Below are 27,942 nucleotides of genomic sequence, written 5' to 3' on the forward strand. Positions count from 1 at the left end.
TGTGCCATGGTGGTTTGCTGCACCCATCAACCCGTCATCTACATTAGGTATTTCTCCCAATGCTATCCCTCCCCCAACCCCTCACCCCCCAGCAGGCCCCGGTGTGTGATGTTCCCCTCCCTGTGTCCATGTGTTCTCATTGTTCAACTCCCACTTAGCAGTGAGAACATGCAGTGTTTGGTTTTCTGTTCCTGTGTTAGTTTGCTGAGAATGATGGTTTCCAGCTTCATCCGTGTCCCTGCAAAGGACATGAACTGATCCTTTTTTATGGCTGCATAGTATTCCATGGTGTATATGTGCCACATTTTCCTTATCTAGTCTATCACTGATGGGCATTTGGGTTAGTTCCAAGTTTTTGATATTTCTTTAAGAATGTTGAATATTGGCCCCCACTCTCTTCTGGCTTGTAGGGTTTCTGCTGAGAGATCCACTGTTAGTCTGATGGGCTTCCCTTTGTGGGTAACCCGACCTTTCTCTCCGGCTGCCCTTAACATTTTTTTCATTTCAACCTTGGTGAATCTGACAATTATGTTTCTTGGGGTTGCTCTTCTTGAGGAATATCTTTGTGGTGTTCTCTGTATTTCCTGAATTTGAATGTTGGTCTGCCTTGCTAGGTTGGGGAAGTTCTCCTGGATAATATCTTGAAGAGTGTTTTCCAACTTGGTTCCATTCTCCCCGTCGCTTTCAGGTACACCAATCAAATGTAGATTTGGTCTTTTCACATAGTCCCATATTTCTTGGAGGCTTTGTTCATTTCTTTTCACTCTTTTTTTCTCTAATCTTGTCTTCCTGCTTTATTTCATTGAGTTGATCTTCAGTCTCTGATATCCTTTCTTCCACTTGATCGATTTGGCTATTGATACTTGTGTATGCTTCATGAAGTTCTTGTGCTGTGTTTTTCAGCTCCATCAGGTCATTTATGTTCTTCTCTAAACTGGTTATTCTAGTTAGCAATTCGTCTAATCTTGTTTCCAGGTTCTTAGCTTCCTTATATTGGGTTACAACACGCTCCTTTAGCTCGGAGGAGTTTGTCTTTACCTGCCTTCTGGAGCCTAATTCTGTCAATTCATCAAACTCATTCTCCATCCAGTTTTGTTCCCTTGCTGGTGAGGAGTTGTGACCCTTTGGAAGAGAAGAGGTGTTCTGGTTTTTGGAGTTTTCAGCCTTTTTGCGCTGGTTTCTCTCCATCTTCGTGGATTTATCTACCTTTGGTCTTTGATGTTGGTGATGTTGATACTATTCCTTTCTGTTTGTTAGTTTTCCTTCTAACAGTCAGGCCCCTCTGCTGCAGGTCTGCTGGAGTCTGCTGGAGGTCCGCTCCACACCCTGCTTGCCTGGGTATCACTAGCGGAGGCTCAGTTGGAAATGCAGGAATCACCTGCCTTCTGTGTTCATCTCGCTGGGAGCTGCAGACCAGAGCTGTTCCTATTTGGCCATCTTGCCAGCTACCTCCCTCTGTGATGACTGAGTGTCAACTTGATTGGATTGAAGGATGCAAAGTATTGTTCCTGAGTGTGTCTGTGAGGGTGTTGCCAAAGGAGATTAACATTTGAGTCAGTGGACTGGGAGAGGTAGACCCACCCTCAATCTGGGTGGGCACCATTTAATCTGCTCTCAGCATGGCTAGGATAAATGCAGGCAGAACGTGGAAAGACTTCACTTGCTGAGTCTTCTGGCCTTCATCTTTCTCCCGTGCTGGATGCTTCCTGCCCTGGAACATTGGACTCCAAGTTCTTCAGCTTTTAGACTCTTGGACTTACACCAGTGGTTTGCCAGGAGCTGTTTGGGCCTTCGGCCACACTGAAGGCTGCACTGTTGGCTTCCCCACTTTTGAGGTTTTGGGACATGGGCTGACTTCCTTGCTCCTCCTCAGCTTGCAGATGGTCTATTGTGGGACTTCGCCTTTTGATTGTGTGAGTCAATATTCCTTAATAAACTCCCCCACTCTTTTTTTTTTTTTTTTGAGACAGTCTTGCTCTGCTGCCCAGGCTGGAGTGCAATGGCTCAATCTTGGCTCACTGCAATCTCCGCCCCCTGGGTTCAAGCGATTTCTCCTGCCTCAGCCTCTCCTGTAATCCTGGGATTACAGGTGCATGCCACCATGCCCGGCTAATTTTTGTATTTTTAGTAGAGATAGGGTTTCATGTTGGCCAGGCTGGTGTTGAACTCCTGGCCTCAAAGTGATCCACCCACTTGGGCCTCCCAAAGTGCTGGGATTATAGGTGTGAGCCACTGTGCCCAGCCTAAACTCCCCTTCATATATACATCTATCCTATTAGTTCTGTTCCTCTACAGAACCCTAATATACAGTCTCCCCACCTAAATTCTACATTCACAGATTAAAGGTAGATTAAACTCCTTCCTCTTTAGGAAGTCTGCTCAGCTCCTCTAGGGAAATCTCTCTCTCATTAGGACTCTTCTCCAAGCAATCTAGATGTCAGGAAGCAAACCTAGCGAGCACGAACTACAGCAGGGGTGTCCAATCTTCTGGCTTCCCTGGGCCACATTGGAAGAATTGTCTTGGGGTACCCATAAAGTACCCTAACACTAATGATAGCTGATGGGCTAAAAAATAATCAGAAAAAAACTCATAATGTTTTAATTAAGTTTATGAATTTGTGTTGGGATGCATTCAAAGCCATCCTGGGTTGCATGCGGCCCATGGGCTGAGGGTTGGATAAGCTTGAACTACAGTATGGTTTCCAAGCGTCAAGGGAGTAATTTGCACCTACACTTGAAATGTAATCCATAGGGAATTTGCAGCTAAAGAGGAAACCTGTAGGTACTTCCCTGGAATAAACTTCAGTAAATTGCTTCACTTTTCTATGGCAGGTTTCTTCAGCAGTCAAAATGAAGGGGCTGATTTAAATGGTATCTAAGATCCTTTTGGCTTTGACTTTCTGTTGTAACAGCATACTATTACAGTTGCTGATCTCATTCTTGCTCAGAATTGGGCAGAACCCATGTAAATCAAGACCTCGAGGTTGGGCGCGGTGGCTCACTCCTGTAATCCCAGCATTTTGGGAGGGCGAGACAGGTGGATCACCTGCGGTCAGGAGTTTGAGACCAGGCTTGTCAACATGGTGAAACTGTCTCTACTAAAAATACAAGAATTAGCCAGGCGTGGGGTGGTGTTTGCCTGTAGTCTGAGCTACTCGGGAGGCTGAGACATGAGAATCGCTTGAACTCGGGAGGTGGAGGCTGCAGGGAGCCGAGATTGCCCCACTGCACTTCAGCCTGGGTGACAATGCAAGACTCCGTCTCAAAAAAAAAAAAAAATCTTATTAACATGTGGGTTCCGATATGGTTTGGATCTTTGTCCCCACCCAAATCTCACATTCAATTGTAATTCCCAATGTTGGAGGTGGGGCCTGGTGGGAAATGACTGGATGGGGGCAGGTTTCTCATGAATGGTTTAGTACCATCCCTTTGGTACTGTCCTTGTGATAGTGAGTTATTGCGAGACCTGGTCATTGAAAAGTGTCTGCCAACTCCCCTCACCTTTTTGCTCCTGCTCTGGCCATGTGATGTGCTTGCTCCCCCTTTGCCTTCCACCATGATTGTAAGTTTCCTGAGGCTTCCCCAAAAGCTGAGCAGATGCCAGCATCATGTTTCCTGTACACCCTGCAGAACTGTGAGCCAATTAAACCTCTTTTCTTTATAAAGTACCCAATCTCAGGTATTTCTTTAGAGCAATGCAATAACGGTCTAATAGAGTTCCAAGTGCATCCTTTCTAAAAAATATTTCAATGCATATTAAGCAATTTGCAGTTATAATGGCCTCCACCATCATTTCCTAGCTTCTTCAGAAATCTGACTGCAGAATATCCTCCATTTCATTTGATTTTAATTCAGCACCAAATCTGGATATAAAATATTATCTATTCAAATTTAAGTGCATCTTTAATATTTTGCATAATAGAACAATAGAGCAGGAAGGACTACTAAGGTAATTTAGTCTAATACACTTTACTTAGTATAAAGAAATATGTTCAGAGAGGTTCAGGTGACACCTATGGTCATACAGTTAGACAGAAACAGAGCAAGGGCTAAAAGCCAGATCTCTTTACTTCCTGTGCAGTGTTTCTACTCCATGTTTGCAAAAGAGCTGCTATCTAGTTTCATATAACTTGATAATCTGCCAGGGTTAACTTTCAAATCAAGTTTTTATTATCAAAAGGAAATTACCTAGTCAAGGAATGTTCACTGTCTGGGACGAAAGGTAGATCAATTGTTGCAAACAGTCATTTATCTACTCATCTTGGTTGTTTTGACTCACCTAATGGGTAACAACATTAAGAATGAGGGACCATGTATAGATTCCTAGAATAACATATCTCAATCCAGAAATACTTAAAGAAACTGTCCCATCAAACTGTCCTTAGGACAATATGAAATTTAAATTAATTTAATTATAACTTCAAAATGTAAAATCCTAATTTTACAATTCTAGTTTAGTATTTAAAACTCACTCCTCTTTAGATGGTAATCAAAAACTCAGAATTTAGATTGTAAAAGTTTATTGATATGGTCAAAAAGCAAACAGCCAGACATTTGGTTATCTTTGCCACTACAATGTGTCATTCTGAATTGTATCTTAAAAATGCATAACAAATGATATTTAAACCATTACTAGAAAAGTAAATGAAGAGTCTACTTAAGGCACTTCATATGAAAGCTAATTCGAAATTTTCACAAAAGTAACACTATTTTATAAGTGTAGTAAATTAGCTTTCCACACATTTTAGCCAGAATGCTGCCTTTCTCCTTACAGAAGAATGTGCTCTTAAAGGGAGAAAAAGCAAATACAAAAAATTGTCATTCCGTCAATGTTCATGACAAATTATCTGGAACTATACAGATTACATGGCAGTAGTATTCCCGTGGTCAATCTGTACAAATCAGGGCATCTTCATACAAGTCTCATAAGAACCACAGCATAGATTTGGCCTGAGACAAGTACAAGAATAGCAGGTAAGGAATTCAGAATCTCACAATTTACAAGTGAGTAATTAACAAAAACTGGCTGCTCCATTAAAAAGTAAAAGGTCAACCATATCCCCTCATCCATGAAATCTAGTAATGAAAAACAAAAAACCCACATAAAATATTTCTTCTGAGGCTACTATATCCATCTCTTTCTGCAAACCACATGGCAGGGTTATTAGAAGGTAAATGGCAGGTGGCAGTCATAGTATCTTTTTAATGTAATACTTGTAAGATTTCCTTAAAATTATTTTTTCACAATTACAATTATCCTATTTCCACAATAGTGGCATTTCAGGTTACTCTTCATAACTATGGGGGAGGTTATAGTTAGATATAATGATAACCATGAAAACATTCTTCACAGAAATTTGGTTAGCACATATGGTTATTTCTACTGACAGAAAACAAAAGACAAAATAAAAAAAATCCCTTCAAATTGGTACTTTGTTTCTCCACCTAAAGGAAGAGAATAAAGACTAAAATAACAGCAAAACATAGAACAGCTTTCGAGAAACGCTTAATTTCTATATATAGGCATCAGTTCAATATTTTATGATTTTCCTTTCCCATTCTAAGGGAGTCCTTTTCTTTCTTTCTTTCTTTTTTTTTTTTTGAGTCGATCTGTTGCCAGGCTGGAGTGCAGTGGTGTGATCTTGGATCACTGAAACCTCCATCTCCTGAGTTCAAGTGATTCTCGTGCCTCAGCCTCCTGTGTAGCTGGGATTACAGGCTCCTGCCACCACACCCAGCTAATTTTTATATTTTTAGTAGAGACGGGGTTTCACCATGTTAGCCAGGATGGTCTCGAACTCCTGACCTCGTGATCTGCCTGCCTCGGCCTCCCAAAGTGCTGAGATTACAGGCGTAAGTCACTGCGCCTGGCCAGGGAGTCCTTTTCTAACTGAGCCTATTTTTCTCTTAGGTACAAATGGAATAAGTGGCAAACTCTCATTTGAAGAAACATTTTAGACCATGTATAAGTTACACTGATTTTAGCACTAAGCTATATTTTTATCACAGATGGGTCACCTTAAAAGAAAACTAAGGAGATGGAATGAATCTGAAATCTTTCTAAATACAAGGTAGTTAACACCATACTCAAGCAGAAATCATAATCCTGTATTTAGAGATACTTTTTTTTTTTTTGAGACAGAGTCTCACTCTATCACTCAGGCTGGAGTGCAGTAGCGTGATCTCGGCTCACTGCAATCTCCGCCTCCCAGGTATTAAGCAAGTCTCGTGCCTCAGCCTCCCAAGTAGCAGGATTATAGGCATGAGCCACCAAGCCCAGCTAATTTTCATATTTTTAGTAGAGACGGGGTTTTGCCTTGTTGGCCAGGCTGGTCTCTAACTCCTGGCCTCAAGCAATCCACCTGCCCCGGCCTCCCAATAGATGTCTTTTCATGTTCACAGCTATCGAGAAGCATAGACATTGCTGGTGTGGTAGCTCACACATGTCATCCTCGCACTTTGGGAGACCGAGGCGGGCGGATCACTTGAGCCCAGGAGTTCAAGACCAGCCTGGACAACTTGGCGAAACCCTGTCTCTACTAAAAATACAAAAATTAGCCTGGCATGGCGGTGCACACCTGTAAATCCCAGCTACTTGGGAAGCTGTGACAGGAGAATCGCTTAAACCTGGGAGGCAGAGTTTGCAGTCAGCCGAGCTCACGCCACTGCACTCCAGCCTGTGTGACACAGCGAGACCCTGTCTCAAAAAAACAACGAAACAAAAACAATCATAGACAGCACTGTATTTCAGTAGGAAATATGCAAGGAGGAGGAGAAACGACTGTCTTTCTGAGGGCTAGACGTGTGCTATGAAGAATGGTGTTCCATTTTCAGAAGACCACATGACACACATAATTTCTCTACTCAAAAGGAAAGATGCATAAAGTATACACATCCACACAAAGATGGAAAAGCTAAGAATGAATTCCTGATGTAGTTATCTGTAACAGGCATATGTGGGAACACCTGGTCAGGACTTACTTTCCCCATCTTTGGATAAGGCAATATAAAATCAGATGACCAAGTTAACTAAAGTAGTTTTGAGCTTTGTTCTAACTAAAACAAAGTAGTAGTTTTACAATTTTTATAATATACTTAATTCTACTAAATTAAATGTTCCATAAAGTTCACTGGGAAGAGAAGGTTAAGAGGATAATCATTTTCAAATACCTCAGATTTTGACAGAGGATTGCTTGTTAAGGCACTACACATCTTCTTTGGTTAAATGATTAACTATTTAAATCACTTGAAAAAAAGAGGTAATACAAAATATACAAGTTGCATTCTTCTTTTCAAACACACACGATTTTCGTTTTTCAATTTCCAGTACTCCAGTGTCTATATATCTCTGGGACCTTTTTAACTCATCAGAAAGCTGAAACAAAAATATATTCCAATCTATTAGTCTCTGAAAGAAAAGTAGGCTTTACTTTTAATCAATAAGCAGTATGTTGGTTTTAACAGATAAAAGAGCATTTTGGTACATACATGATAATCTTTGGGTATCAATAACAAAAAGTGAGAAACACTGAGAGACCCGTTAGTCTTATGACAAAAGGAAATAGAATAACCTCAAGTTAAAATATCTCCTGAATAGAGACACTAATTAATAATTTTATTTTTTCATTTTTTTAGAGATGGGGTCTCACTGTGTTGCCCAGTCTGGTCTGGGACTCCCACGCTCAAGTGATCATTCTGTCTTAGCCTTCTGAGTAGCTGGGACTACAGGCACACGACACTGCTATTGAATCAACTCTGCTGATCAAATAATTAACAGAAGTACCAGCAAAATTACCCTCACGTCTCAATTAGTATTCTGTAGAGGATAAATTATTATAATTATTATTTTTGAGATGGGGTCTCACTCTATTACTCAGACTGGAGTGTAGTGGCACTCTATTTCTTAAAAAAAAGTAGAGGCGAGAAGAAGTTTTTAACATTAAAAAAAATCATTTCTTCTTCAAAAGGAAGTATAATATGCAGACAAGGAGCTATGTGAATAGATAATGGCATAAAATGTTCTAATCATTATGTATTATAGAGATTTCTAGAATAAATTAGGTATGGCAAAATAAATCTAAAAGATGTTCCTGAGAAATCACATACTAATATTGTCCATTATGCTATAATTAATTTTTATATGGAACATATCTGAATTACAGCTGTCTGGGTATGGTGGCTGGCTAATGCCTATAATCCCAGCCCTCTGGGAGGCTGAGCAGGAGACTCGCTTGATGCCAGAAGTTCAAGACCAGCCTGGATAACATAGCAAGACCCTGTCTTTACAAAAAATAAAAATATTAGCTGGGTGTGGTCATGTGCAGCTGTAGTCCTAGCCTCTTGGGAAGCTGAGGTGAAATGATGGCTTGAGCTCAGGAGTTCAAGGTTACAATGAGCTATGAACATGCCATTACACTTCAGCCTGAGTGACACAGTGAGACCCTGTCTCTGAAAACAAATGAATAGGCCGGGCTCAGTGGCTCATGCCTATAATCCCAGCACTTTGGGAGGATGAGGCGGGTGGATCACTTGAGGTCAGGAGTCCAAGACCTGATCAACATGGTGAAACCCCGTTTCTACTAAAAATACAAAATTAGCCGGGCATGCTGGCACACGCCTGTAATCGCAACTACTTGGGAGGCTGAGGCAGGAGAATCGCTTGAACCCGGGAGGCAGAGGTTGCAGTGAGCCGAGATTGCGCCATCGCACTCCAGTCTGGGCAACAAGAGCAAAACTCCATCTCAAAAATAAATAAATAAATAAATAGATGAATAAATAAAAATAAAGCCTATGTCTTTCCTTTATAAGCTAAAATAGTTTGGAAGCAAAGCAAAAAGAAGGATATTATAAAGCAATATCAACTCTAATCATTCCAGGTATTGGTAATCACTGTATAAACAAAAAATAAGAATCATACCTGTATGGGTAGCCATGATATTTAGATCTAAAAATAGAGAGCATCCAACTGAAGAATAATACAACAAGTCCAATACCAGCCACACACATTACTGCAGAAAAATAAAAGGAGAGTAAAATGAGCAGGTTGAGTATAATAAATAACCATGGCAGTCTATACTTTCTTTTTTTATTTTATTTTATTTTATTTTTTTTTTGAGATGGAGTCTCGCTCTTTCGCCCAGGCCGGAGTGCAGTGGTGCGATCTCGGCTCACTGCAAGCTCCGCCTCCTGGGTTCATGCCATTCTCCTGCCTCAGCCTCCAGGGTAGCTGGGACTACAGGCGCCCGCCACTGCACCCAGCTAATTTTTTGTATTTTTAGTAGAGACGGGGTTTCACCTTGTTGGCCAGGATGGTCCCGATCTCCTGACCTCGTGATCCGCCTGCCTCGGCCTCCCAAAGTGCTGGGATTACAGGCGTGAGCCACCGTGCCCGGCCTGGCAGTCTATACTTTGAGAGAGTGAAAAGGAAGGGGTATACATTATTGATAAATCTCAACTTTTCAACAATTTTCATCCCTATTTCTTAATCTTCAGGAATCTGCCTTCCCCTTTAATTTGCTCCATTACAATGTAATAGAGTAACTCCTTTACATAATTATGCAATTCAAATGTATGAAATAATGAATTCCTTTAAAGCCATCACACTGAAGGGTTTACTGTTAGAAACACTGTTACCATCGACAAGAAAATCACCCATTTGGTTTTTTGGTTTTCTTTTTTTTTTTTTTTTTTTGAGTCAGGGTCTTGCTCTGTTGCCCAGGCTGAAGTGCAGTGGCACAATCACAGCTCACTGCAGTCTCAACCTCCTGGGCTCAAGCAATCCTCCCACTACAGCCTCTTGAGTAGCTGGGACTGCAGATGTGTGCCACCATGCCTGGCTAATTTTTTAATTTTTTTGAGAAGACGGTGTCTCACTACATTGCCCAGGCTGGTGTTGATCTCCTGGGCTCAAGTGATCTTCCCGCTTCAGCCTCCCAAAGAGCTGGGATTACAGGCATGAGCCACTGTGCCCGGCTTACTTATTTATTGAACTTTAAAACCCCTAAAAGTGGCCTTGTAGTATTATTGATAAACATTAACTTAGACATCTGATGACTTCATTGTGATAGCCTCACTTGAAAGTACTTTATTCATGCACAGATAACTACACAGCCTTATATATGTAACTCAATAAACATGGATTTATTTGAATAATGAGAAAAAAAATCTGATCCCTAGCCCTAGATTCATAGCTCTCTCCACTAATCCCACATGTCATGTCCTACATTAGCACAGCAGTTATTAAAGTGAACTATAAATACTAATCCCCAAATGCCCAAGTATGGATTGTCATGATGTGAAGCTCTTTCAATTCCCGGACTAAAAATGGCTAAGAACTATAGAGATAGGGATGTATGGAAGCATGTGCCCAACAGCAAAGGAAGCTCTAGGGCAGGGGTGTCCAATCTTTTGGCTTCCCAGGGCCGCACTAGAAGAAGAGCTGTCCTGGGCCACAAATAAAATACACTAACACTAATGATAGCTGATAAGCTGAAAAGAAAAATTGCAGAAAAAAACCCTCATAATGTTTTAAGGAAGTTGACGAATTTGTGTTGGGCTGCATGTGGCCCACAGACTGGACAAGTTTGTTCTAGGGTAACATACTTAGTGACTGATAAGAAAATCAATTTTCGGCCGGGCGCTGTGGCTTATGCCTGTAACCCCAGCACTCTGGGAGGCCAAGGCGGGTGGATCACGAGGTCAGGAGTTCAAGACCAGCCTGGCCAAGATGATGAAGCCCCATCTCTACTAAAAACTACAAAAAAAAATTAGCCAGACGTGGCGGCAGGCGCCTGTAATCCCAGCTACTCGGGAGGCTGAGGCAGGATAATCGCTTGAACCCGGGTGGCAAAGCTTGCAGTGAACCAAGATCGCACCACTGCACTCCAGCCTGGGCAAAAAAGCGAGCCTCTGTCTCAAAAAAAAAAAAAAAAACAAAAGAAAAGCAACTTTCAGTTTTGTTTTACTTATGGAACAATTCTTTTGCCTTTTCTAATTGTTACACAATATGACTAGGGCTTAATGTGTAAATGTTAAACAATATTTCTCTTTAATTCTTTTCTAATTTACAAAAAAGTGCAGCTTGCTGCCAATGCTCATTTAATTTTATATAATCACGCTCTTTGAGGCTGAAGTAAATCTGACTGATTTTCAATGTAAAAATAAAAACTATTGTTGGAGTTATTACTAAACAGAACTAACATCAGAATCGTCTGAATCATCAGAATAGTCTATTTCAGAAAAATTGAATTCATCAAATGAATCTTTGGCCAACAACTGTTCGAGAATGGTGTAAACATTACACGTGGAATGCTACATTTTCTAGGATTTGACATTTTCAGTGATCAAGAATTACTATATTTTGTAAATGGAAACACCACTATAATGGAAATACAAATGGACCGATGTCTAGTATATTATTCTATTTACAGCACTCTGTTTTCAGTAGTGGTAATGGATCACTTGAACCCAGTGATATCTAACATATCAATTTTGTTTCCAAAGTTGATATACTAGAGTGGATGTGAAAACAATAATTAAAGCACGATATTTTGTGGCAGAGTTATCTCAGGGTAAACACTGCAGTCACAAGCACTGCCAGTGAGTATTCTCGGGGCAAATGAGAAAAGGGTTAACTTAACCAAAGAAGTGAAAGAACTCTATGATGAAAACTATAAAACACTGCTGAAAGAAATTGAAGAGGACATCGAAAAATGGAAAGGTGTTCCACGTTCATGGATTGGAAGAATGGATGTTGTTAAAATGTCCATACTATCTAAAGCAATCTATAGATTCAATGCAATCCTTATTAAAATACCAATGACAACTTCACAGAAATAGAAAAAACAAAATTTATATGAAATCACAAAAGACCAATGATAGTCAAAGCTATCCTAAGCAAAAAGAACAAAACTGGAGGAATCATATTACTTGACTTCAAATTATACTATAGAGTTATAGTAACCAAAACAGCATAGTACTGGCATAAAAACAGACATACAGACCAGTGGGACAGAAGAGAGAACTCAGAAACAAACCCATACACCTACAGTGAACTCATTTTCAACAAAGGTGCCAAGAACATCCACTGGAGAAAACACAGTCTCTTCAATAAAAGGTGCCAGGAGAACTGGATATCCATAGGCAGAACAAAACTAGACCCCTATCTCTTGCCATATAGGAAAATCAAGTCAAAGTGGATTAAAGACTTAAATCTAAGACTGTACACCATATATATATATATATGCATATATGTATATATATATGTGTATATATATACACATGTGTATATATATATGTGTATATATATACACATGTGTATATATATATACACACACATATATGTGTATATATATACGTGTGTGTATATATATACACACGTATATATATATACAAACACATAAATAAAAGACAAGAGTCTTGCTCTGTTGCTCAGGCTGGAGTGCAGTGGCATGATCTTGGCTCACTGCAACCTCCACTTCCTGGGCCAAGCAATCCTCCTGCCTCAGCCTCCCAAGTAGCTGGGACTACAGGCACACACCACCACACCTGGCTAATTTTTGTATTTTTAGTAGAGACAGGGTTTCACCATGTTGGCCAGGCTGGTCTCGAACTCCTGGCCTCAAGTGATCTGCCCGTCTTGGCCTCCCAAAGCATTGGGATTACAGGTGTGAGCCACTGTGCCCGGCCTAAGACTGCAAACTATTAATATGAAACAACTATAAGAAAACACTGGGGAAACTCTCCAGGATATTAGTCTGGGCAAAAATTTCTTGAGTAATACCCCAGAAGCACAGGCAACCAAAGCAAAAATAGACAAATGAGATCACATCAAGTTTAAAAGCTTCTGCAGAGCAAAGGATACAATCAACAAAGTGAGGAGTCAATCCACAGAATGGGAGAAAATATTTGCACAGTACCCATGTGACAAGGGGTTAATAACCAGAATATAAAAGGAGCTCAAACAACTCTACAGGAAAAAAACTAATGATTTGATCGAAAAAACAGAAAATCTTTTTTTTTTTTTTTTTTTTTGAGACGGAGTCTTGCTCTGTCACCCAGGCTGGAGTGCAGTGGTGTGATCTCAGCTCACTGCAAGCTCTGCCTCCCGGGTTCACGCCATTCTCCTGCCTCAGCCTCCCAAGTAGCTGGGACTACAGGTGCCTGCCACCATGCCCGGCTAATTTTTTTGTACTTTTTTTTAGTAGAGACGGGATTTCACTGTGTTAGCCAGGATGGTCTCGATCTCCTGACCTCATGATCCACCCGCCTCAGCCTCCCAAAGTGCTGGGATTACAGGCGTGAGCCACCGCAAAAAAAGAAAATATTTCAATAGACGTTTCTCAAAAGAAGACATACAAATGGCAAGTAGGCATAAAAAAGCTACTCAACATCAATGATCATCAGAGAAATGCAAATAAAAATTGCAATGAGATATCTATCATCTCACCCCAGCTAAAATGGCTTATATCCAAAAGACAAGCAATAATAAATGCTGGTGAGGATGTGGAAAAAAGGGAACCCTTGTACACTGCTGTACACTGTTGGGGGGAATGTAAGTTAGTATAACCACTAAGGAGAACAGTTTGGAGGTTCTTCAAAAAACTAAAAATTGAACCACCATATGATCCAGCAATCCCACTGCTTGGGTATACACCCACAGAAAAATAGATCAGTATACCGAAGAGATATCTGTACTCCCATGTTTGTTGTAGCACTGTTCCCAATAGCCAACATTTGGAAGCAACCTAAATGTCCATCAACAGATGAATGGATAAAGAAAACATGGTACATATATACAATGGAGTACTATTCAGTCATTAAAAAAATAAGATCCTGTCACTTGCAACAACATGGAACTGGAAATCATTATTATTATTATTGTTGAGATGGAGTCTCGCTCTGTCACCCAGGCTGGAGTGCAGTGGCGCCAGCTTGGCTCACTTCAACCTCTGCCTTCCAGGTTCAAACAATTCTCCTGCCTCAGCCTCCTGAGTAGCTGGGATTACAGGTGTGCACCACTACGCCCAGCTAATTTTTGTATTTTAGTAGATACGGGGTTTTACCACGTTGGCCAGGGTAGTCTAGAACTTCTGACCTCAAATAATCTGCCCACCTTGGTCTCCCAAAGTGCTGGGATTACAGGAGTGAGCCACCATGCCCAGCCTTGGAAGTCATTAAGTGAAATAATTCAGGTACAGAAAAAAAAAATCACATGTTCTCACTTATTTGTGGGATCGAAAAATGAAAACAATTGAACTCATGGACACAGAGAGTAGAAGGATGGTTACCAGAGGCTGGGAACGGTAGTTGGGGAATGCCGGGGGAAGTACGGATGGCTAATGGGTACAAAAAAAATAGAATAAATAAGACCTACTATTTGATAGCACAACAGGATAACTATAGTCAATAATAATTTAATTGTACATTTTAAAATAACTAAAAAAGTATAATTGGATTGTTTATGACACAAAGGGTAAATACTTGAAGGATGGATACTGCAGTCTCCATGATGTGACTATTACACATTGCATGCATATATATCAAAACATCTCATGTATCCCATAAATATATACACCTACTATGTACCCACAAAAATTAAAAATAAAATACTTTTTCTGAGTATTAACGCATGCTCAGTGTAGACAAGTTAGCCTTTTATTCTCTAAGAAAATGTACTCATAGACTGGGTGTGATGGCTCACGCCTGTAAACCACAGCATTTGGGGAGGCCAAGGCAGAAGGATTGCTTGAGCCCAGGAGTTCAAGACCAGCCTGGACAATGTAGCAAGGCCCCATCTCTACAAAAAATTACCCAGGTGTGGCGGTGCATGCCTGCAGTCCCACCTACTAGGAAGGCTGAGGTGGGAGGATCACCTGAGCCAGGGAGGTCAAGGTTGCAGTGAGTTATGATCTCTCCACAGCACTCCAGCCTGGGAGACAGAGTGAGACCCTGTCTCAGATTTAAAAAAAAGAAAAAGAAAATGTGCACATACATATATACAGCATCACTCTGTATATATTTGTATCCTCCTCTTTTCATACATCTAAAAGTGCTTAGAGCAGTTCCCAGAACATGCTAAAGAAACGTCTATTAATTTGTGATCATTTTGTTAGGTAAGAAACTTAGGAGATCAAATTGTGACTATTTCAGTATATGTTGCCAAAATGTTTAACAATTTAAGTTCATGTCAGTCATGTACTTTGATGGCCTTTTCCCAAGAATAAACACTGAAATAGGCAATTTTTAAACAGTCAGGCAAAGTCTACAGCCATAGCACCCTGAACGCGCCTGATCTCGTAAAAAGTCAGGCAGTGAAAGGACACACACTGACTGGATTAAAAACTGTAAAATGCTTACTTTGGCAGCATATATACTAAAACTGGAATCATACAGAGAAGATTAGCACGGCCCCTGTGCAAGGATGACATGCAAATTCATGAAATGTTCCACATTTTTTAAAAAAAATTTTAAAAACTGATACATTAATTATTTTTCTAACATGTAAAAATTCATTTTTTTAGAGATTGAGTCTTGCTCTGCTGCCCAGACTGAAGTGCAGTGGTGTGATCATAGCTCACTGCAGCCTCTAACTCCTGGCCTCAAGTCATCCTCCTGTCCCAGTCTCACAAGTAGCTGGGACTACAAGTGCGTTGTACCACATCCAGCTAAAAAAAATTTATTTTAATTGAGCAAAACAAGTATTTCTCAAATTTTAAGTTCAGTATCTTCATCTTTTTTCTAGAAGTTAAAGTAAATATTAGACTTTATTTAGGTAGGGTAATTTTTATGACATTTAACTTTTTTATTTATTTATTTTGAGATGAAGTCTCACTCCGTCGCCCAGGCTGGAGTGCAGCAGCGCGATCTCGGCTCACTGCAACTTCCGCCTCCTGGGTTCAAGTGATTCTCATGCCTCAAACTCCCGAGTAGCTGGGATTACAGGCACGTGACACCATGCCTGGCTAATTTTTGCTTTTTTAGAGACGGGGTTTCGCCATGTTGGCCAGGCTGGTCTCGAACTCCTGACCTCAGGTGATCCGCCTGCCATGGCTTCCCAAGTGCTGGGATTTACAGGTGTGAGTCACCACGCTTGGTTGACATTTAACTTTTTAATCATAAAAGGAAAATCTTGACTTATTTCATGAAAGTAAAACCAAATTACATTGTTAGATTCTCTCTGCAACAGATAACAATGTGTGAATATTCTAATATATAAAAAGTTCATGCAGGCTGGGCATGGTGGCTCATGCCTGTAATCTTAGCACTTTGGGAGGCCACAGTGGGAAAGGTTGCTTGAGCACAGGAGATACAGACCAGCCTGGGCAATAAAGTGAGACCCCATCTCTACAAAAAATAAAATAAAATTAACTGGGAGTGGTGGCATGAGCCTGTGGTCATAGCTACCTGGGAAGCTGAGGCAGTAGGATTGCTGGAGCCCAGGAGTTCGAGGCTACAGTGAGTCATTATTGTGGCACTGCACTCCAGCCTGGGCAACAGAGTAAGGCCTGGCCTTAAAAAAAAAAAAAAATGTCCGGCTGGGCACGGTGGCTCACGCCTGTAATCCCAGAACTTTAGGAGGCTGAGGCAGGCACATCATGAGGTCAGGAGTTCGAGACCAGCCTGGCCAACATGGTGAAATCCCGTCTCTACTAAAAATGCAAAAATTAGCTGGGCGTGGTGACGTGCACCTATAATCCCAGCTACATGGGAGGCTGAGGCAGAAGAATTGCTTAAACCCAGGAGGTGGAGGTTGCAGTAAGCCAAGATCGCACCACTGCACTCCAGCCTGGGAGACAGAGCAAGACTCCACATCGAAAAAAAAAAAAAATTCCTTGCAAACCAAATAAAAGGGCTAAGACTCTAACAGATAAATGGCAAAAGACAAAAGGACAATTTATAGAAGGAAAAACATAAACACAAATGACTAATAAACATTTAGGAAAATATTTGACCTTATAAAAATAAAAGGAGTACAAAATAATACATTTCCACCTTATCTGATTGGCAAATATATATGTATCTATAAAACAGATACATATTAATGAGATTAATGCTGATAAAATTACAATGAAATGGCTGGGCACAGTGGTTCATGCCTGTAACCCCAGCACTTTGGGAGGCCGAGGCGGGTGGATCACGAGGTCAGGAGATCGAGACCATCCTGGCTAACACAGTGAAACCTCATCTCTACTAAAAATACAAAAAAATTAGCTGGGCATGGTGGCGGGTGCCTGTAGTCCTAGCTACTCGGGAGGCTGAGGCAGGAGAATGGGGTGAACCTGGGAGGCAGAGCTTGCAGTGAGCCGAGATCGCGCCACTGCACTCCAGCCTGGGTGACAGAGCAAGAAGAAAAAAAAAAAATACAAAAAATAAATTAGCCGGGCATGGTGGCAGGCGCCTGTAGTCCTAGCTATTTGGGAGGCTGAGGCAGGAGAATGGCGTGAACCTGGGAGGCAGAGCTTGCAGTGAGCTGAGATCGCGCCACCGCACTCCAGCCTGGGCAACAGAGCAAGACTCTGTCTTAACAACAACAACAACAAAAAAACCAATGAAACAAACATTCTTTTTTTTTTTTTCTTTAAGATGAAGTTTCACTCTTGTTGCCCAGGCTGGAATGCAATGGCACGATCTCGGCTCACTGCAACCTCTGCCTCCCAGGTTCAAGCGATTCTCCTGCCTCAGCCTCTCAACTAGCTGGGATAACAGGCATGCGCCACAACGCCTGGCTAATATTTTTTTTTTTTTTTTGAGATGGAGTCTCGCTTTGTCACCCAGGCTGGAGTGCAATGGCGTGATCTCGGCTCACTGCAACCTCTACCTCCCGGGTTCAAGCAATTCTCCTGCCTCAGCCGCCTAAGTAGCAGAGATTACACACGCACGCCACCATGCCCAGCTAATTTTTGTATTTTTAGTAGAGATGGGGATTTCACCATGTTGGCCAGGCTGGTCTCAAACTCCTGACCTTGTGATCCACCTGCCTTGGCCTCCCAAAGTGCTGGGATTACAGGCGTGAGCCACCGTGTCTGGCCAAATTTTTGTACTTTTAGTAGAGACAGGGTTTCACCATGTTCATCAGGCTTGATGGCCTCGAACTCCTGACCTCAAGTGATCCACCCGCCTCGGTCTCCCAAAGTGCCAGGATTATAGGCATAAGCCACTGTGCCCGGCCGAAACAAACATTCTTAAATACCAGTAGTAGAAATCTAAATTATTTTAACTTGCCAAAATAATCTGTAATGATTAAAACATCAAGAGAATTGAAAATACTCAGACAGAGGACCACACAGTTATTCTTCTTCTAGGAATCTACCTTAAGGAAACAATATTAAATAAGAATGATGGCTGGGCGTGGTGGCTCATGCCTGTAATCCCAGCACTTCGGGAGGCCGAGGCGAGTGGATCACCTGAGGTCAGGAGTTCAAGACCAGCCTGGCCAACATGGTGAAACCCCGTCTCTACTAAAAATACAAAAAAAAAAAAAAAAAACCCAAAAAACAAAAAAACTAGCTGGGCGTGGTGGTGGGCGCCTGTAATCCCAGCTACTCAGGAGGCTGAGGCAGGAGAATCACTTGAACCTGGGAGGCAGAGGATGCAGTGAGCCGAGATTGCACCACTGCACTCCAGCCTGGGTAGTAAGAGCAAAACTCTGTCTCAAAAAAAAAAAAATGATGCTTAATGTATCATGATAGTTACTGAAGAATAATTATAGTTGAAATTAGGAAAAAACTAAACATTAAAAAAAATCAGAATAGTTAAATTATAATATAGAGTATAAGTCAGCCAGGCACGGCAGCTCACGCCTGTAATCCCAACACTTTGGGAGGCTGAGGTGGGAAGATCACTTGAGTCCAGGGGTTTGAGGCCAGCCTGGGCAAAGTGACAAAACCTCATCTCTACAAAAAGTACAAAATATAAGCTGGGCATGGTGGCACATGCCTGTAGTCCCAGCTACTAGGGAAGTTGAGGTGTGAGGACAGCTTGAGCCTAGGGGCGGAGGTTGCAGTGAGCTATGATTATGCTACTGCACTCCAGCCTGAGTGACAGAGTGAGACCCTATCTTAAAGAAAACAAACAATAACAGAGTATAAGTTTAAAATTATGTATATAGAAAAAGTTATTAGTTATTTAACTCCAGTTTAAAAAGGGGGTGTGAAGTGTCAAAATTTTATATATACAGTTTTTAAGATGTTTTTATAAGTGGAAAGAAATATATTACAATTTAAAAATAATTAGTTTTTCAGTGGTGGAGTAAATGTTTCATGCTCCTGTTTTTTTACATTTTCTATAATGAGCATATATTAATTTTATAATAGTAAAGGAGTTTAATAACAGATATGACATTTAAAGAAAAAAATAGTAAAGGCATAAAATAACCTACTTATCCTATAAGTAAGAGGAAAAGTGATTAAGAGATCACTCTTTTTCCATAGTACAGGCAGCACTGTTACATTTTGAGTAAGGTGACTTACTCTTTCGCTTTCCAATATCCATGTCAGAGGTAGCAGCTTCACATAAAAGCACCATTCCTAAGGTAACTCCACCATCTAAGAAAAATTGTTTAAGGAGAAATTCGCACAGACACAAAAGACATACCATTTTACTATTTCCAGTTTCTCATGAAGAAAATTAAAATGAATACATAAACCTTCAACTCTTCATTATAAAAAACCAAAATAAGGAATCTTGTATCTATACGGCATGACAATTATTTACTATGAAGATATAAAAAATTAAAATTGGAAGATTACTTCATTTGTGCAAAGAAAAATTGATATTTTAAACAAATGTCCCACCATAACTTACAGATGAAATATGAGTTTTCCCGAAATTGTACTTTGAAATAACCTGTCTGGACATTCAGTTATTGCCCTGACCTCAAACACATTTAAAAATATTAAATGGCTTTTTTTTTTTTTTTGAGACAGGATCTGGCTCTGTCACCCAGGCTGGAGTGCAGTGACGCAATCTCAGCTCACTACAACCTCCACCTCCCGGGCTCAAGCCACCCTCCCACCTCAGCCTCCTGAGTAGCTGCAACTACAGGTGCTCACCACCATGCCCAGTTAAATTCTGTAATTTTTTTTTTTTTTTTTTTTTTTTTTTGTAGAGATGGGGTTTTGCCACGTTGCACAGGCTGGTCTTGAACTCTTGACCTCAAGCAATCCACCTGCCTCGGCCTCCCAAAGTGCTGGGATTACAGGTGTGAATGACCATGCCCAGCCCTAAATAGCCATTTTGAATATTTCACCCCACCTCCCTAAAGAACACATTTGAAATATATATCATTTAGGGAGAACAGTAACTACTTTTTATTTGAAAATTAATTTCTGAAAAATTTCTCCTGGCCTAGTTTAGCGGTTCACACCTGTAATCCTAACAGTTTGGGAGGCCGAGGCGGGCCGATTGCTTAAGTCTGGGAGTTCAAAACCAGCCTGGGCAACATGGTGAGACCCTGTTTCTACCAAAAAATACAAAAAATTGGCCAGGCTGGTGGCACATACCTGTAGTCCTAGCTACTTGGGAGGCTGAGGTAGGAGGATTGCTTGAGCCTGGGAGGTTGAGGCTGCAGTTAGCTGTGATCATACCACTGCACTCTAGCCTGCATGATAGAACTAGACTGTGTCAAAAAAAAAAATTCTCCATATTTTCAATAATACTTTATTTTTTAAATGTTTCCCATGCCAAGATGCCAAAAGTACATCAATAATTAGCCTTTAAAGCACAAATTACTACTAACCTATCTAATTTTATCCTATTCTAATAAAAAAGAAAAATCCTGGCCGTGCATGGTGGCTCACGCCTGTACTCCCAGCACTTTGGGAGGCAGAGGTAGGCAGATCACCTTAAGTCAGGAGTTCAAGACCAGCCTGGCCAACATGGCAAAAACCCATTTCTACTAAAAATACAAAGATTAGCCAGGCGTGGTGGCAGGCGCCTGTAATCGCAGCTACTTGGGAGGCTGAGGCAGGAGAATCACTTGAACCCGGGAGGCAGAGGTTGCAGTGAGCCGAGATGGCACTACTACACTCCAGCCTGGGTGACAGAACAAGACTCCATCTCAAAAAAAAAAAAAAAAAAGAAAAAGAAAAAGAAAAATCCCACATGTGCCATGACCACACTTTTATTCAGCTTAATAGGAGCTGCATAAATACAAAATACAACAACCCATACAAATAGGTAACAGATGGCATGGTTGAATATTAAAATAAGCAAATTCAAATTTTAAAGCAAATAGAATGTGTTCTAGTAGAAAAGAGAGACAGATTCACCCTGCAGTTTAGTGAATACTAACAGCAGTAAAACACTCCCAAATCAATTATACATATGTACATACATGTTGTATGCTACCGCATGTGGGTATCATTAAGTGGAAAGGGAAAAATATGTGTTTAGATGAGGCCTGAATTTATAATTGGCTCTAAAATTTGACTTGTCATCCCTTCATTACCATCTTGCATTCTTTTTTAATTTTTTTAATTTAATTTATTTATTTGAGACAGGGTCTCACTCTGTCACCCAGGGTGGAGTGCAATGGCACAATCACAACTCACTGCAACCTCCACCTCCCAGGCTCAAGAGATCCTCCTGCCTCAGCCTCCTGAGTATCTAGGACTACAGGTGCATACCACCACGCCACATTCATTTTGTTGATTTTTTTGTAGAAATGGGGTCTCACTATGTTGCCCAGGCTGGTCTCAAACTCCTGGACTCAAGCATTCTCCAGCCTGGACCTCCCAAAGTGCTGGAATTACAGGCGTGAACCAATGTGCCTGTGCCCCATCTTGCATTCTTTCTTCAATAGCCTCTTGTTAGGGATGATGCCCATTCATCATGTTTTCAGTTGTTCAGCCAAGTCTCTTCTCCAGCAATTTTTTCTGAGTTCTTTATCTGCAGGTTTGTGCAAAGATTGATCATTTCTTTTTTTAAAATTTTTATTTATTATACTTTAAGTTTTAGGGTACATGTGCACACCATGCAGGTTTGTTACACATGTATACATGTCCCATGTTGCTGTGCTGCACCCATTAACTCGTCATTTAACATTAGGTATATCTCCTAATGCTATCCCTCCCCCAGTATTTTTTTGCCAGTATTTTATTGAGGATTTTTGCATCGATGTTCATCAGGAATATTCAGTCTAAAATTCTCTTTTTTTGTTGTGTGTCTGCCAGGCTTTGGTATCAGGATGATGCTGGCCTCATAAAATGAGTCAAGGAGGATTCCCTCTTTTTCTATTGATTGGAATAGTTTCAGAAGGAATGGTACCAGCTCCTCCTTGTACCTCTGGTAGAATTTGGCTGTGAATCCATCTGGTCCTGGACTTTCTTTTGGTTGGTAAGCTATTAATTATTGCCTCAATTTCAGAGCCTGTTATTAGTCTATTCAGAGATTCAACTTCTTCCTGGTTTAGACATGAGAGGGTGTATGTGTCCAGGAATTTATTCATTTCTTCTAGATTTTCTAGTTTATTTGTGTAGAAGTGTTTATAGTATTCTCTGATGGTAGTTTGTATTTCTGTGGGATCGGTGATGATATCCCCTTTATCATTTTTTATTGCATCTATTTGATTCTTCTCTCTTTTCTTCTTTATTAGTCTTGCTAGCGGTCTATCAATTTTGTTGATCTTTTCAAAAACCAGCTCCAGGATTCACTGATTTTTTGAAGGGTTTTTTGTGTCTCTATTTCCTTCAGTTCTGATCTGATCTTAGTTATTTCTTGCCTTCTGCTAGCTTTTGAATGTGTTTGCTCTTGCTTCTCTAGTTCTTTTAATTGTGATGTTAGGGTGCCAATTTTAGATCTTTCCTGCTTTCTCTTGTGGGCATTTAGTGCTATAAATTTCCCTCTACACACTGCTTTAAATGTGTCCCAGAGATTGTGGTATGTTGTGTCTTTGTTCTCGGTTTCAAAGAACATCTTTATTTCTGCCTTCATTTTGTTATGTACCCAGTAGTCATTCAGGAGCAGGCTGTTCAGTTTCCATGTAGTTGAGTGGTTCTGAGTGAGTTTCTTAATCCTGAGTTCTAGTTTGATTGCACTGTGGTCTGAGAGACAGTTTTTTATAATTTCTGTTCTTTTACTTTTGCTGAGGAGTGCTTTACTTCCAACTATGTGGTCAATTTTGGAACAGGTGTGGTGTGGTGCTGAGAAGAAGGTATATTCTGTTGATTTGGGATGGAGAGTTCTGTAGATGTCTATTAGGTCCACTTGGTGCAGAGCTGAGTTCAACTCCTGGATATCCTTGTTAACCTTCTGTCTTGTGGATCTGTCTAATGTTGACAGTGGGGTGTTAAAGTCTCCCATTATTATTGTGTGGGAGTCTAAGTCTCTTTGTAGGTCTCTAAGGACTTGCTTTATGAATCTGGGTGCTCCTGTATTGGGTGCATATATATTTAGGATAGTTAGCTCTTCTTGTTGAATTGATCCCTTTACCATTATGTAATGGCCTTCTTTGTCTCTTTTGATCTTTTTTGGTTTAAAGTCTGTTTTATCAGAGACTAGGATTGCAACCCCTGCCTTTGTTTTCCATTTGCTTGGTAGATCTTCCTCCATCCCTGTATTTTGAGCCTATGTGTGTCTCTGCACGTGAGATGGGTCTCCTGAATACAGCACACTGATGGGTCTTGATTCTTTATCCAATTTGCCAGTCTGTGTCTTTTAATTGGAGCATTTAGCCCACTTACATTTAAGGTTAATATTGTTATGTGTGAATTTGATCCTGTCATTATGATGTTAGCTGCTTATTTTGCTCGTTAGTTGATGCAGTTTCCTCCTAGCATCAATGGTCTTTACAATTTGGCATGTTTTTGTAGTGGCTGGTACCGGTTGTTCCTTTCCATGTTTAGTGCTTCTTTCAGGAGCTCTTGTAGGGCAGGCCTGGTGGTGACAAAATCTCTCAGCATTTGCTTGTCTGTAAAGGATTTGATTTCTCCTTAACTTATGAAGCTTAGTTTGGCTGGATATGAAATTCTGGGTTGAAAATTCTTTTCTTTAAGAATGTTGAATTTGGCCCCCACTCTCTTCTGGCTTGTAGAGTTTCTGCTGAGAGATCAGCTGTTAGTCTGATGGGCTTCCCTTTGTGGGTAACCCGGCCTTTCTCTCTGGCTGCCCTTAACATTTTTTCCCTCATTTCAACTTTGGTGAATCTGACAATTATGTCTTGGAGTTGCTCTTCTCGAGGAATATCTTTGCGGCGTTCTCTGTATCTCCTGAATTTGAATGTTGGCCTGCCTTGCTAGATTGGGGAAGTTCTCCTGGATAATATCCTGCAGTGTTTTCCAACTTGGTTCCATTCTCCCCGTCACTTTCAGGTACACCAATCAGACGTAGATTTGGTCTTTTCACATAGTCCCATATTTCTTGGAGGCTTTGTTCATTTCTTTTTATTCTTTTTTCTCTAAACTTCTCTTCTCGCTTCATTTCATTCATTTGATCTTCCATCACTGATACCTTTTCTTCCAGTTGATCGAATCGGCTACTGGGGCTTCTGCATTCATCACGTAGCTCTCGTGCTGTGGTTTTCAGCTCCATCAGGTCCTTTAAGGACTTCTTTGCATTGGTTATTCTAGTTAGCCATTCGTCTAATCTTTTTTCCAGGTTTTTAACTTCTTTGCCATGGGTTCGAACTTCCTCCTTTAGCTCAGAGAAGTTTGATCATCTGAAGCCTTCTTCTCTCAATTCATCAAAGTTAATTCTCTGTCCAGGTTTGTTTCTTTGCTGGTGAGGAGCTGCATTCCTTTGGAGGAGGAGAGGCACTCTGATTTTTAGAATTTTCAGTTTTTCTGTTCTGTTTTTTCCCCATCTTTGTGGTTTTATCTACCTTTGGTTTTTGATGATGGTGACATACAGATGGGGTTTTGGTATCGATGTCCTTTCTGTTTGTTAGTTTTCCTTCTAACAGTCAGGACCCTCAGCTGCAGGTCTGTTGGAGTTTGCTGGAGGTTCCCTCCAGACCCTGTTGGCCTGGGTATCAACAGCGGAGGCTGCAGAACAGCAGATATTGGTGAACAGCAAATGTTGCTGCCTGATTGTTCCTCTAGAAGTTTTGTCTCAGAGGAGTACCCGGCTGTGTGAGGTGTCAGTCTGTCCCTACTGGAGGATGCCTCCCAGTTAGGCTACTCGGGGGTCAGTGACCCACTTAAGGAGGCAGTCTGTCTGTTCTCAGATCTCAAGCTGCATGCTGGGAGAACGACTACTCTCTTCAAAGCTGTCAGACAGGGACATTTAAGTCTGCAGAGGTTTCTGCTGCCTTTTGTTTGGCTATGCCTTGCCCCCAGACCTGGAGTCTACAGAGGCAAGCAGGCCTCCTTGAGCTGCGGTGGGCTCCACCCAGTTCGAGCTTCCCGGCCGCTTTGCTTACCTACTCAAGCCTTGGAATGGCGGGCGCCCCTCCCCCAGCCTCGCTGCCGCCCTGCAGTTTGATCTCAGACTGCTGTGCTAGCAATGAGCGAGGCTCCGTGGGCGTAGGACCCTTCAAGCCATGCGCGGGATATAATCTCCTGGTGTGCCGTTTGCTAAGACCATCAGAAAAGCACAGTATTAGGGTGGGAGTGACCCGATTTTCCAGGTGCCATCTGTCACCCCTTTCCTTGGCTAGGAAAGGGAATTCCCTGACCCCTTGCGCTTCCCGGGTGGGGCGATGCCTCGCCCTGCTTCGGTTCATGCTCAGTGCGCCGCATCCACTGTCCCGCACCCACTGTCTGACAATCCCCAGTGAGATGAACCCAGTACCTCAGTTGGAAATGCAGAAATCACCCGTCTTCTGTGTTGCTCACGCTGGGAGCTGCAGACTGGAGCTGTTCCTATTAGGCCATCTTGGCTGCACAAAGGTCTTTTGTTAATGTGATCATTTCTTTCTTTCTTTTTTTTTTTTTTTGAGATGGAGTTTTGCTCTGCCACTCAGGCTGGAGTGCAGTGGAGCCATCTTGACTCACTGCAACCTCTGCCTCCCGGGTTCAAGAAATTCTCCTGCCTCCGCCTCCTGAGTAGCTAGGATTACAGGCACATGCCACCACGCCTGGCTAATTTTTGTATTTTGAGTAGAGACGGGGTTTACCCATGTTGGCTAGGCTGGTCTTGAACTCCTGACCTCAGGTGATTCACTCACTTCAGCCTCTCAAAGTGCTGGGGTTACAGGCATGAGCCACCATGCCCGGGCAAAGATTGATCATTTCTACAGGCTTTGATTTCTGGGTACTCTCTGATTAATGATTGCGACTTGCTCTGGGGAAAGCTTGTCTTTTTATCATGGTTTATGTGCTTTTGCTTTGAATGAGCTTTCCTTCTTGCTAAATACCTCACGGTCTTTTGTGTACTCTTCTTAGCTGTCAAGAGCTATGATGCACTTCCATGTATACTGTTTTATTTCATTTACTGATCTTTAAATTTTTACTAACACTGCCTACTATATGGCAGGCACTATCAACTGTTGGAAATAAAAAGTTGAACTAAATAAAGATCCTACCATGAAGAAGATTACACTCTAGTGAGGAATACAAACAATGAAATACATAAATTACACAGTCCTGATTAAATGTTACTCCAGGAGAACTGAGCAGGAATACAGGAGACATTATTCCATAACATACAACAACTAGGCTATTAAAAGCTAGTAGAAGGCCAGGCGTGGTGGCTCACGCTTGTGGCCAAGACGGGTGGATCACCTAAGGTCAGGAGTTCGAGACCAGCCTGGGCAACATGGATATGATATATCCATTATATAAACATTAAGAATATTGACTACTTTTTTCTTCGTATTTTCAGATTTCTTTGTAATTTTTATGTATTTTTATAAATATAAAGGCCATACAACATAGAAAATGCTTATAATATATTAAGATAGCAAACTCCATACACAACATGTCTACAAGTATAAAAAATGAACACCCTTACCATGAAACATTCATATAGAAATGAATGCAAGATAATATGCAAAAGTAAACGTAGTTTATACTATTAGGGTTTCAGGTTATAGGTGAACATTTTCCAGACTGCTACTTTATTTTAAAAATTCAGGAGGCCAAGGTACGAGGACTGTTTGAGCCCAGGAGATTGAGACCAGCCTGGACGACAGGGCGAGACTCCATCTCTAGAAAAAAATACAAAAATTAGCTGGGTGTGGTAGTGCTCACCTATAGTCCCAGCTACTCAGGAGGCTGACGTGGGAGGACTGCTTGATTCTGGGAGGTCGAGGTTATAGCGAGCTATGGTGACCCCACTGTACTCAAGCCTGGGCAACACAAGATTTCATCTCTAAAAAAATAAAAATAAAAAAAATCCAAATATATTTATTGTGGGATTCCATTTATTGTGTTTTCTTTTTTTTTTTTTTTTATTTTGAGACAAAGTCTGGCTCTATCAGCCAGGCTGGAGCACAGTGGTGTGATCTCAGCTCACTGCAACCTCTACCTCCTGGGCTCAAGCCACCCTCCTGCCTCAGCCTCCCAAGTAGCTGGGACCACAGGCACGCAGCACCACACCCAGTTAATTTATGTACTTTTTTTAGTAGAGAAAGGGTTTTGTCAATTTGGCCAGGCTGGTCTCAAACTCCTGGCCTCAGGTGATCTGCCCGCCTCAGCCTCCCAAAGTGCTGGTATTACAGGCATGAGCCACTGCACCCAGCCCTGTAGGATTCCATTTATGTAAGTTAAAAAAAAAATAGGTAAAATAAACCCATAGTGTTAGCAGTCAGGATAGCAGTTATTTCTGGGTGGGAAGGTGGCAATCAGGAGGAATGATGATGGAAAATGCTCTGAGATGTGGGTAAAATTTTATTTATTGATGTGAATTCTGGTTACATAAGTGTGTTAATTCTGTGAAAATTCATCAAACTGGGCTGGGCACCGTGGATCACGCCTGTAATCCTTACACTTTGGGAGGCCGAGGCAGGCGGATCAGTTGAGCTCAGGAGTTCGAAACCAGCCTCGCCAACATGATGAAACCCCA

General features: G+C 41.3%; 1 protein-coding gene and 1 non-coding gene across 3 annotated transcripts in view; one reads left to right on the forward strand and one right to left on the reverse strand.

The window, feature by feature from the left end:
* Positions 1 to 4,503: 4,503 nt before the first annotated feature.
* MAGT1 (magnesium transporter 1) overlaps positions 4,504 to 27,942 on the reverse strand; it is a 68,857-nt gene continuing 45,418 nt past the window's right edge. The window contains exons 8-10 of one of the 2 annotated variants that reach the window (XM_004064425.5): positions 19,470 to 19,544; positions 8,918 to 9,008; positions 4,504 to 7,375 (exon numbers count right to left, since the gene is read on the reverse strand). In XM_004064425.5, the coding sequence (XP_004064473.1) occupies positions 7,360 to 7,375; positions 8,918 to 9,008; positions 19,470 to 19,544 (182 nt within the window). In that variant the 3' untranslated portion in view covers positions 4,504 to 7,359. Of the gene's footprint in view, positions 7,376 to 8,917; positions 9,009 to 19,469; positions 19,545 to 27,942 lie in introns of those variants that run through there. The other variant, XM_055376063.2, reaches the window with a different exon arrangement.
* LOC115932459 (U6 spliceosomal RNA) lies at positions 15,350 to 15,456 on the forward strand. Its single transcript, XR_004068738.1, has one exon. It is a non-coding gene; the product is annotated as a U6 spliceosomal RNA (small nuclear RNA).

Source organism: Gorilla gorilla, chromosome X (genome assembly GCF_029281585.2).
Source record: "Gorilla gorilla gorilla isolate KB3781 chromosome X, NHGRI_mGorGor1-v2.1_pri, whole genome shotgun sequence".
Taxonomy (NCBI): Eukaryota; Metazoa; Chordata; class Mammalia; order Primates; family Hominidae; genus Gorilla; species Gorilla gorilla.